At 44.2% G+C, this 12,596-nt stretch overlaps 1 protein-coding gene across 3 annotated transcripts in view; it reads left to right on the top strand.

The window, feature by feature from the left end:
- CDC123 (cell division cycle 123) overlaps nt 1-12,596 on the top strand; it is a 79,698-nt gene that overhangs the window by 51,898 nt on the left and 15,204 nt on the right. For all 3 annotated transcript variants that reach the window (XM_073328759.2, XM_078851185.1, XM_073328760.2), the window contains one exon: nt 9,618-9,746. In XM_073328759.2, coding sequence (XP_073184860.1) covers nt 9,618-9,746 — 129 coding nt within the window. The remainder of the gene's footprint in view (nt 1-9,617; nt 9,747-12,596) is intronic.

Below are 12,596 nucleotides of genomic sequence, written 5' to 3'. Positions count from 1 at the left end.
ATCTTGGGAGCCAGACCAGTTCTTGCTTACAGACAGCCCCTCAACCTGAAGCAAATACTCTCCAGCAACCACACACCACACAATAAAACCACTAACCCAGGAACCTATCCTTGCAACAAAGCCTGATGCCAACTCTGTCCGCATATTTATTCAAGTGACACCATCATAGGACCTAATCACATTAGCGACACCATCAGGAGCTCGTTCACCTGCACATCTACCAATGAGATATATGCCATCATGTGCCAGCAATGCCCCTCTGCCACGTACATTGGCCAGACCGGACTGTCTCTATGCAAAAGAATAAATGGACACAGATCTGACATCAGGAATCATAACATTCAAAAACCGGTAGGAGAACACTTCAACCTCTCTGGCCACTCAGTAAAAGACTTAAGGGTGGCAATTCTGCAACAGAAAAGCTTCAAAAACAGACTCCAACAAGAAACTGCTGAGCTTGAATTAATATGCAAACTAGATACCATTAACTTGGGTTTGAGACTGGGAGTGGCTGGGTCATTACACATATTGAATCTATTTCCACATGTTAAGTATCCTCACACCTCCTTGTCAACTGTCTAAATGGGCCATCTTGATTAGCACTACAAAAGTTTTTTTTCTCCTGCTGATAATAGCGCATCTTAACTAATTAGCCTCTTATAGATTGTATGGCAAATTCCACCTTCTCTGTGTGTGTGTGTGTGTGTGTGTGTGTATATATATATACTTACTATATGTTCCATTCTATGCATCTGATGAAGTGGGCTGTCGCCCACGAAAGCTTATGCTCTAATAAATTTGTTAGTCTCTAAGGTGCCACAAATACTCCTGTTCTTTTTGTGGATACAGACTAACATGGCTGCTACTCTGAAACCAATCAGGTCTTAGGCATCTTAGATTTGGGCACCCAAAATCAGTGAATGCTTTTGACATTAGTCTTTCTGTTCCTTAGCTCCCAGTCTGTAAAATGGAGATAATACTACCCTTCAGCTCACAGGGGCATAGTGAAGACAAATTAATATTTGTGAAGCACTCAGATACTAGTGAATAGCACTATCTGGGGATGAATCAGGGAGAAATTAATAATTCTGTCTTCATAACAGGGTTTGAGTAGAATGCAGTAAATAAGGCATTGGGCCACACATGGAATAAGGATAAAACAAAATATTGAATAGCTGCTCACTAAGTGAGGGCCATCCATCCTGTGCACTGAATGAAGTTGTGGTCCTGTGGAAAAATGTGTGGTCATGTAATTAACGGGCTTGTCTACATAATGTTTCAATGAAACAGCACAACATGTATCAGAGTAACAGCCGTGTTAGTCTGTATTCGCAAAAAGAAAAGGAGTACTTGTGGCACCTTAGAGACTAACCAATTTATTTGAGCATGAGCTTTCGTGAGCTACAGCTCACTTCATCGGATGCATACCGTGGAAACTGCAGCAGACTTTATATATACACAGAGAATATGAAACAATACCTCCTCCCACCCCACTGTCCTGCTGGTAATAGCTTATCTAAAGTGATCATCAGGTGGGCCATTTCCAGCACAAATCCAGGTTTTCTCACCCTCCACCCCCCACACAAATTCACTCTCCTGCTGGTGATAGCCCATCCAAAGTGACAACTCTTTACACAATGTGCATGATAATCAAGTTGGGCTATTTCCTGCACAAATCCAGGTTTTCTCACATCCCCCCCACCCCCATACACACACAAACTCACTCTAAGTGCACTAGGGAGCCTTTAGTGTGCACCAGCAGGATCTACACCGAACAGTTAATGCACAGCACATTAGTGCACCTTAAAAATCACATCCCCATAGAGTGCATTATCCCGTTTTGTGGACAAGCCCAAAGACTGTATCATGTTGCTTGCAAACAAGGAGGCCGAGATCCGGTTGCATAGGCAACCTTAATCTGGCATTTTCTAATTTTTAGTGCTTAACTTTGCAGGCTTAATTGTGTTTGACTGTGTGATAGAAACTACTGGTGATGACAAGTTCCTAATAAAGAAAAGGGAATTGGGTAGACTTAACTACCGAACAGATCTTCTCTCTTCTTGAGATCGATGTTATTTGAAGGACTCTGCCTTTTGCTGTACTCTAGAAATAATGTGACCCAGCACGCGTTTATTTTATGAACACTTTCACTGCAGATTTGACAAAACACAAAGAAGGTACCAATGTGAGATTTCTAAAGTTAGCTACAGCACTCGACCCAAGCTTTAAGAATCTGAAGGTGCCTTCCAAAATCTGAGAAGGACGAGGTGTGGAACATGCTTTCAGAATAGTTCAAAGAGCAACACTCCAATACGGAAACTTCAGAACCCAAACCACCAAAAAAGAAAAATAACCTTCTGCTGGTGGCATCTGACTCAGATAATGAAAGTGAACCTACGTTGGTCAGCACTGCTTTGGATCATTATCAAGCAGAACCCGTCAATGGCATGGACGCATGTCCTCTGGAATGGTGGTTATAGAATGAAGGGACATGTGCATCTGGCTCGTAAATATCTTGCGAGGCTGGCTACAACAATGCCATGAGAACGCCTGTTCTTACTTTCAGGTGACATTGTAACAAGAAGTGAGCAGCATTATCTCCTGCAAATGTAAACAAACTTGTTTGAGCGATTGGCTGAACAAGAAGTAGGACTGATTGGATTTGTAGGCTCTAAAATTTTTAAAACAAATAATTGTTTTATTTTTGAGTGTAGTTATTTTTTTGTACATAATTCTACATTTGTAAGTTCAACTTTCATGGTAAGTATATTGCACTACAGTACTCGTATTAGGTGAATTGAAAAATGCTATTTCTTTTGTTTTTTACAATGCAAATATTTATAGTCAAAAATAATAATATAAAGTGAGCAAAGTACATGTTGTATTCTGTATTGTAATTGAAATCAATATATTTGAAAATGTAGAAAATATCCAAAAATATTTAAATTATTTTATTATTGTTTAACAGTGCAATTAATCGAGATTCATTTTTTTAATCGCTTGACAGTCCTACTCATTATTTGAACCAGTTGTGATTTGTGGGGAGGGGCCTGACTCACAATGTTCCAGCAGATGGAGTTGGCAATACTGATGATTTTAAGTACTGATTCTGACTCTCAGGTCTCTCGGTGGCTGATATGTAGAGAAAGTTTCTGGGTTTTGTAGTTAGGTACTATTTTTGGCACTGTCATTGTATAAACAGATGTGTGTCTGGATTGGAAGTACTTCTTGTACCAATGCATCCAGTCAACACCAGGTAATTTTATGACATTGGTTTCAAGTCAGGCTAAAAGCTAAACACAGCACAGGTACAAAATCTATTCACCTAACCCAGGGGTTCTCAAATTTCATTGCACCGCGACTCCCTTTTGACAAGAAAAATTACTACACGTCTCTAGGACGGGGGACCGAAGCCTGAGCCTGCCCGAGTTCTGCCACCCCGGGTAGTGGGCCAAACCCCAAGCCCCACCACCCCAGGCAGGGGGACCAAAGCAGAAGCCAAGGGCTTCAGCCCTAAGCAAGGGGCCTGTAACTTGAGCCCCGCTGCTCAGGGCTGAAGTCCTTGAGCTTTGGCTTTGGCCCTGGGCCCCAGCAAGTCTGAGCCAATCCTGGTGATCCCACTAATATTTGGGGTCCTGACCCACAGTTTGAGAACCGCTGACGCAACCTGACTTCTGAAAGAAATTTGATGAGGTTCAACAAGGACAAGTGCAGAGTCCTGCACTTAGGACGGAAGAATCCCATGCACTGCTACAAACTAGGGACTGAGTGACTAGGCAGCAGTTCTGCAGAAAAGGACGTAGGGGTTACAGTGGACGAGAAGCTGTATATGAGTCAACAATGTGCCCTTGTTGCCAAGAAGGCTAACGGATTTTGGGCTGTATAAGTAGGAGCATTGCCAGCAGATCAAGGGAAGTGATAATTCCCCTCTATTCGGCATTGCTGAGGCATCATCTGGAGTACTGTCCAATTTTGGGTCCCACACTACAAGAAGGATGTGGAAAAATTGGAAAACGTCCAGTGGAGGGCAACAAAAATTATTAGTGGGCTGGAGCACATGACTTAGGAGGAGAGGCTGAGAGAACTGGGATTATTTAGCATGCAGAAAAGAAGAGTGAGGGGGCATTTGATAGCAGACTTCAACTACCTGAAAGGGGGTTCCAAAGAGAATGGATCTAGACTGTTCTCAGTGGTAACAAATGACAGAACAAGGACTTCAAGTTGCAGTGTGAGAGGTCTAGGTTGGATATTAGGAAAAACTTTTTCACTGGGAGGGTGGTGAAGCACTGGAATGCGTTACCTAGGGCGGTGGTGGAATCTCCTTCCTTAGATGTTTTTAAGGTCAGGCTTGACAAAGCCCTGGCTGGGATGACTTAGTTGGCGATTGGTCCTACTTTGAGCAGGGGGTTGGACTAGATGATCTCCTAAGGTCCCTTCCCACCCTGATATTCTGTGCCTATGATGGGGGGGAAGGAAGGCAGGGAGGATAGAGAAAGAGGGAAAATTTTACTTACCACAGCCAAGTTAATGAGCAGAATTTTTCAAGTCTGGCCAAATTCAGCCTGTAGCTGTCTTGTCTTGTAATTTGAAGGGTGAAGACAAAGATTATTTAAGTGAAAGATTTTAATCTTGGTGATCTTGGACAAAAAGCATGTTTTCTTCATCTATCCAGTTAATATAGCTGTGTCTATCTGTGTATCTCTGAATTATTTGTGCAAATTCCATGCAGCCCTCAGGCTCCTGGAAAACTGCCAGTTAGTCCCTTGGTGTGTCAGACCCACCTCCTTCACCCTTGCCTGTACACACACTTTCATGACTTGCCAATGTATTATTCAGTGTCTCTTTAGTGTGTGAATTATAGGCGCTGAAATGGTGTTGAGTGTTGTGTAGCTCAATCAGTTTCCAGAGTTTGTGCTCCAGATCAATGTGGTTGCATGGCAACCTCACCTGGAGAACGAGAGAAGTGCCCAGCTTCTGCCTATTTACAGCTCTTTCGCCAGCAAAATGTCTCTTGGGTGCGTGTTTGTTCTGTTGCAAGGGCTGCAACATTTGGAAGATCAAGAACCCTGTAGAGTGACTGAAAGAACACTGGGGAGGCTGCCGCAAGTCCCTGTCGTTCCAGGAGGCTGGAATTTGCACGTCAGTAGATTGGAGTACGACATAAGCAACTTGAATGTATCTGTTCTATGCAACTTTTCATATGCCTTCCAATACGGCTCATGTAAACTCAGTTCAGTCCTTCTGCTTCTACTCTGAGCTGATATTACTAATATTCTCTCTGCTGTGCTCTGGCTTCCTTGAACTCAGTCTTGTCGGTTCTTGACTGGCTTTGCAGAACAGCCAGCTTGAAGGGTTCTTTAAACATTCTACCACAATCTTTAAAGCCGGGTGCTCTCCAAAGCCAGGCAGCTAGCACTGGAGAGGCTACCCTCCAGGGTTGGTTGGCCCATTTTGGATACCTTTCTTTACTTCTGCTCTCAGCTATTGTCTAGTGATGGACTGCCTGGAAGTAGCTGTACTTCGTGTTGCATACCTCCCAAATCTTAATTGTTTGTAAAAACACTTTGCAGTTCTACAGTAACTTTTATCTAAAGATCATAAAGTATTATAAAGAAGATATTTCAGACCACTGTTAGTTCACAACTCTTTTTTCTAAATTTTAAACTAATACTCAGGCTTCATTGCCCCATGTGTACTGTCATTGTGGGCACGAACGCACACGGCTGAAATTAGGGAAATGTGGCAATTCACTTTGCTGGTTATCCTTACTAACATCGCATTTCTTATCTATCTAGTAACTTCCTTTAAATGTTCTTATATTATAGTTACTGCCTTAAAGCGGTATGCTTTTTATCTTTTTATGAAAATAAAATGAATGTTACCATGTTATAATAGACCTACCGGTGTATATTTTTAGGGTGCTAAATACATACCATCTGTTGTTTCTTGTTTCCCCATATCATATACAAAATATAGCCTATGTTAATTTCACTATTGTGATGGTGGTGTTTTTGCTACACAAATGGATCTTCAGAAAACATCATGCATAGTCTTGAGGCTACATAATTTGAGAACATAGAAAAGGAGAGACTATCTTTGAAGGAAAATGTATGTATGCTTGCCTAGTAAACACTCGGTATTGAGGCACCCAAACTTTGGGACAACAAAGGCTGCATTAGCAATTTACCAAGAGGCAGAGGGACACACCTAGTATGTATGCAGATCCCTGTAAATGGTTTTATCAAAAACAATTGCATACAACTCAGACATATAAGCAGATGTTAATCTGCCTTGTTAAGTGAAAAGAGATTGCTAATACTGGAAGCCTGCAATTAAATAGCTTTATTCTTGCTCTATAGCTGCGACATGAAAGTGGTCTTGGATTGTGTTTTAGGGCCTTTGGCTTTTACTCTGGGTTTCCTAGGTATGCTTCAGTCTTGTTTTTCCACTTAGTCTGAAGACTGTTCAGTGGCTGATCCAGAGGATAGATGCTTTACTTTTAATAAATCTTCAGAGGGGCTGAAGGGGAGTGTTTTAGATCTGTTCATTTTTTATGCCTCCTCCTACCAATTTGTAATTACCAAAATTCAGTGGGGATATAAGAGCAACTAGAGGAGAAGCTTTGGGAACAATTAGAGGTTGTGGAAGGCACATTGGCTCTTTCCTGTCTCTGCAGGAAGAGGAAAGTGCTGCTGTGGTGCCCACAGACTCCAGTTCTTGCTTTTCACCGATCCCATAATTTATCTTTTGATATTAAAGCCTCTGCAATGTAAAACTCCCTAATGAACTGAATGTAAAATCCCTATGAACAGTTAAGTTGAATACATTTAACAAAAAAAAATCCCCACTCTTTTTTTAACAAGCTGAAAAATTTCAGAGATGGAGGAAAGATTCTCTGAACTGCAGAGTGAACTTTGCCAGCCATTGCCTGTCTCTGACACACAAATTGGTTCATTAGCTTGTTTTCCGATGTGGTAGGAATCCAAATGATAAATTCCTTTTCCTGATGTCATTGGGTTGACAAGATGCCCTGATGATAGCACAAGCAAAGCATCATTGTAATTAGAATATCTGACTATTTGCAAAGAGAAGCAGAGGGATTGAAAATGATAAGCCAGGCTGATGCAAATAGTCTGCTTCCTGGAGTGCTGCTCTGGTGGTGGTAATGCTGCTACACCATGGTTGCAGCTCAACAGTGCAAAGCCACCTCTGTTTCTTTACCCTTCTGCAATAAATAACAGCTGAAGTATCTCACTGTGGTTCCCCTGGTGTTATCTGGACCGGTGATCTGCACTCCAGTCCTCGACTCTGGGAGCCAGCCTTACCCTGCTCTATTGTGAGAACCCCCACTCCCGGGCTGTTCACACACAGCCTCTACGTGAGTGAGCACTTTTGGCCAGCCGCTGCTTGGATTGTGCAACCGAATGACATTAGCCAATATCTCTGGTCCCAGACACAACCCTAGGAACCTCTGTCTTGCATCATGAGCCTTCCAAAGACACCCAACATGACAAACTTTGCATTGGATACCACACAATCATATTATAAGGATGAACATTGGGGTGCAGGATGTTCCCCCAAGGTACAGAGTGTGTCACTCTCTCTACAGCTTGTATTTTCCATATTAACAAACTCTAGTTCTCTGAATGTGTTATGGTTTCAGTACTATCATTTGCTATAGTGAGCTTGTGCACTAGCTTATTGAAGCTTCAGTTACTTGCAGTATGATAATCAGTGTCATGATATTACAACAAAGGAGACTCGTGAAAAGCCGTGTGAAACTGGGTTCCATATGTCTTCCATTTTCCAAGCCATCAGGGCCCACGAGGGCTCTATAGGGGGCATGTTAAACTTGTAGTTGGGAGGGAATGGGAGAGGAGGAGATTTCATGTTGCTCAGCAACCAGGCTGGTGTTCACAGCTTCAAAGGGATTTTAGAGGAAATGGATGGAAGTTGTCAAGTGTATCAAGGAGATTGAGGCCTGGCCTATACTTAGGTCAACATAGCTACTGCGCTCAGGGGAGTGAAAAATCCACACTTCTGAGTGCCATAGCTATGCTGATCTGGCTCTCAATTTAGTTCTCTTCCCTCCCCTCCTCCCCCCCCAGCAGCTAGGTGAATAGAAGAATGTTTGTCAACCTAGCTACTGTCGGTCAGGGAGGTGGAGTTGCTATAGTGACGATGGAAACCCCTTCCATTGCGGTAGTCTGTGCCTACACTGTAGGATTACAGCAGCATATCTACAGCACCATACCTATGTTGCTCTAGCACCCGTAGAGTAGACGGAGTCAGAAAGGATCTCCTTTCTGATAGTCCTAGAGAAAGAGGACCCTGATGGAGTGGAGGGAAGGAATAGAAAATTAAATATACCATGACCTAAGTAGCTATCTAGTCTTTTGTTATCAAATTGCACTGAATTATGGCTCTGATGAATAACCACGAAAACTCCTCGGCCACTCAAATATGGTACAAATAGCATTTCTTCTATTTGGTAAGTCTAGGCTTGTATATGATGCCTAAATTGAGAGAATTCTTGCTACCAACTGGTAAGGAGTAATGCTTCGTTACAATCTAATTTGTCTTAAATATCAGAATAGGTAAGATTTTACTGAAAAGGAAGGATGGTCCAATGCTTATGGTGCTAGCTTGAGACCTGAGCGATCCAGGTTCAGTTCCCTCCAGAGACTTTGTGTGATCTTGGGCAAGTCATCTTAGTTTTTTGTGCTTTCTTTCACTCCTTATCTATACAATGGGGATAATAGTATGTCTCTACATCAGAGAGGCGCTGTGAGGTTGAATACACTAAGACTGAAACACTTAAATACTATGCAAATGGCTACATATACATAGCTTCAATAAATGCAAATTAGTCTTTAGTTAAATTATCTACCCAGTGGGATAGTGGTATCAAAGATGCCTTCCAAGTGCTTGACCAGGGTTTGATTCACACCCAATGCAGCACCAAATTTTGGAAATAAGTGAGGGTAATTAATCATTGGGACAATTTACCAAGGTTGTGGTGGATTCTCCATCAGTGGCAATTTTTAAATCCAGATCGGATGCTTTTCCAGAAGATCTGCTCTAGTTCAAACAGGAATTATTTTATGGAAGTTGTATGGCCTGTGTTATGCAGGAGGTCAGACTAGATGGCCACAGTGGTCCCTCCTGGCCTTAGAATCTATGACTCTAAATGCCTTTCAACATGAAGGATCCCAAAGCATTTTAAAAACTATACAGTATTCCTGAAATGTAGCCATCTCTGGGGTGGAAAGCAGCCATCCTGCAGACTGCCACTGTATATAGCACTGTCACAAGATTGGTGTGAGGAATGGAACTTTTACTAAAAGACATTTAGGGCAAATGCCTGTTGTCATCCAAAGTGTCAGGGGATCTCTAAGGTCTACACAGAGCAGAGAGAAATCCCTATAAAGCCTAATCTGAAAGATCCTTCCATAGGAAACTGCATAGAACTTGCATCAATTTACATGACCTGTTTGACCTCTTATGAAAACTGTCTTGTAACAGCCCATGCAGTATGTTTTTGTTTCCACACTTAAGTAGACGATAATTTTTCCTCTTGTTTGTTGATATTTTATTTTCTTCTTGTTGTACTGCAGAGTAAGGTATGGTTAATCGATTTTAACCCCTTTGGTGAAGTAACAGACTCTCTGCTGTTTACGTGGGAAGAACTGACATCTGGGAAGAACTTGAAAGGTGACCATAGTGAAGGGGAGGCTATGGAACAGGTAAGGAAATATGGTAAAGAATAAGACTGCAGTGTCGGAGAGATGGATTTAGTTAACTCAAAAGGTGGTCTAGCCTCTGATTTTTTTTTCTTCAGTGTATTTAGGATGTGATCCAAAGCCTATTAAAGTCAGTGGGCGCACTTCCATTGACTTCCGTGGGCTTTATATCCGGCCCATACATAGATCCTACTCTCAAGGAGTTTACTACGTCTCCTCTTTTCTGGACAGTGTTCAAGCTCAACAAATGCTTTTTTTGTCCAGTTTTAAATGCAAAAATGGGGCTTCTGTTCTGCAGCCTTGACCAGATTTATAAGAAATTGTCCTAATATTTACCTTTGTTCCCTTTTCCCCATTACCCCTTGTTATTTGCACATATGGCACCTTAAACAATTTCTTTTTACTCCTTGGTATTTACCCTTCAAATATTTGTCCTTTTTCTTCATCACTTAACCAACCTCTGCTTCTTTCCCAGTGTGTTTATTTTAATCACCCCAGCTCCATAATCATGTTTGTTTTTTCTCTAAGCCTCCCACCAACTTCTTGGTCTTTCTTGTATGCAGGAGCTGACCCCTAAGCCTAATATTCTAAGTGCAGTCTCACTGGAACTGTACAGAGAGGCTCTCACCTCCCTGCTCCATGTTGCAATTCCTCTGTAAAACCAAAATTCTGTTTGTAGGAAAAAAACACTTCATTTATTGGTCCTTTGGCGTTCTTCCCGTGTGACTAAAACTTAAGACTCAGTTCATCCAACACCAGTGCAACTCTTGGGGGGAGCATTTAAAATGGCTGTTCTGAAACCATAGATTACTGGTGCTTTGTGAAGCATTTGGCTGGTGATCTGTGGAGAAGTGGGTTGTCACATGGTGCTGGCCTTTTGTCTTTTTCAAGTGATGATCCTTATTGGATTGTATTCCGAGGGCTACGCATGCGCTCCATGCGCCCAGAGTGGGAGATTTTGCAAGTAGTGTCTGTTGGTCCGTCCATGCGCCTTGGCTGACCTTGTGCTTCTGTCCGAGGCGATAAAGAGCAAGGCGAACCAACCCGCCTCTCCAGTTCCTTCTCATCACCACATGGTCTGGGTCAGAACTTTTAAGTGTCCTCATCTCTGATGCACTTTTAAATAAGATAGTGTACATAGTTTGCCAGTTTTTAGACTAGTTTTGCCAGTTTATTGTAGTTTTATCATAATTTTAGTGCTTAGTTTAGATAGAGTTGGGGGTTTTTGTTTTCTTTGACAATGCCCCCCCCCCCACCCTTGTACCCGCATGCGGGTACCGAACTTTGCCCAGGACTTCCGGCTTCCGGCTGACCTCCCGCCCACGCTTCTTCTTGGTCAATGACTAACACCAATGCGCCTGTACTGCTTGGGGGAAGCTGATGGCATCCAGGTACATAATTTGCCTCTCTTTCTCCAGCCACAGCCGAGAAAGCTAGGCTCTCCACCTCCAGAAACACCCCCATGGAGCTCGCCATGAGACCTCACTCAGACCCAGGCTGGCATGGGCAGTGGGTGAACTGCCGGCTGGAGGAAGCTAGCCCCCCGGCCAGACCCACCTCCCTGCCCAAGGACCCAGCCTTTCCCCTACCAGAGCGTCCCCCAGCCCTGCAGCCGCCAGTCCTGGCCCTCCTGCCCCAGAGTGCAGGGCGGCTGGCGTGCAACTCCTCCCCAGCCCTCGAGCACAGGGTGGGGGGGTGGCGCATGGCCCCTCCCCGAGCACAGGGTAAGCGGGCGGCGCGCGGTCCCAGCCCTTCCCCCTCCCTCCCAGCGCTGGATGGCCCCAGCCACTCCCAAGTCCCAGCCTCCTTAGACCCAGCACACTGCTTCCCTGAAGAGGAGCAGCCTGCCTGAGCTGGAGCCAAGGGGGAAAGGCAGCAAGCAGGGCTTCAGAGAGGAGCGTGGGCAGGGCCATGTTGGGTTCTTTGGGTAGGCACAGCCTTCCTCAGCCTATGTGACCCGCTGCTCATGCACGCTGGGGAACCCTCCCATACATCGGCCTAAATCACCAAGGAACACAGCTTCCACTGCCATGCCCAAATCCGGTGCTGGTGGAACCACCCCCATGGTCTCCATGGTGGGGCCTAGTCAGGAGGCAAGGAAACATACCCATAAGCCTAGGACTGTCTTTCTCAAAATTGAAGAAAGTGGATTCTCCTTCCATGAGTTTGAGCCTTGGTGACGGAACGTGCACTAAGTCCCATAGGCACAAGAATCCCACAAACAATGGGATCCGGCGGTTCCGAGCACCAGACCATCAGTACCATCATCACCGGCACCCCACAAGACATGGGATCCCCCCATTCTGGGAAAGTCCACGGTGCCGACGCAGATACCCATGGAGGGGAGTATGCCTCTTACACTTGGGAGATCTGGAGCCATAGCTGCGCTCCAGGATGCATTTGCCTTACCAGATGTGGAGTCATCTTGTCCATCAGTCCCCTCCACCTCCAGAGAGATCATTTCTCCATCACCGGATATACCGCAGATATGGGAGCCCTCACCATCCTCTCCAATAATCTACACCCTTTCACTGGTACCACCATTGGAACCTGAATCCACCTTCTCCTCCTCTAACAAATCAGAACTGGGAGAAGAGCCGACTATGTCTTATCAGCCCCTGCACACCTTTATGGAGACAGCTATGTCCCTGGCAACATCTACCATCTCAACCACCTCAGAGCCGTGGGCACCCCATGCCATGGGGACCACCACAACCCCCTTTAGATCTGGCCTTTTGGCCATAGTGAGGATCCTGGTCCTATTGCCCCCCTTCTCAATCAGCCTGGTCTGCAAGGAAATTTTCTTTTGGCTTTCCTCCCCCTTAAGGGTCCTTCCAGCAGATGCTTGGATCT

Source organism: Lepidochelys kempii, chromosome 1 (assembly GCF_965140285.1).
Source record: "Lepidochelys kempii isolate rLepKem1 chromosome 1, rLepKem1.hap1, whole genome shotgun sequence".
In the NCBI taxonomy this organism is placed as follows: domain Eukaryota; kingdom Metazoa; phylum Chordata; order Testudines; family Cheloniidae; genus Lepidochelys; species Lepidochelys kempii.
The sequence above is the reverse complement of the archived record's forward strand: the minus strand, read 5'-3'. Positions and strand labels throughout refer to the sequence as shown.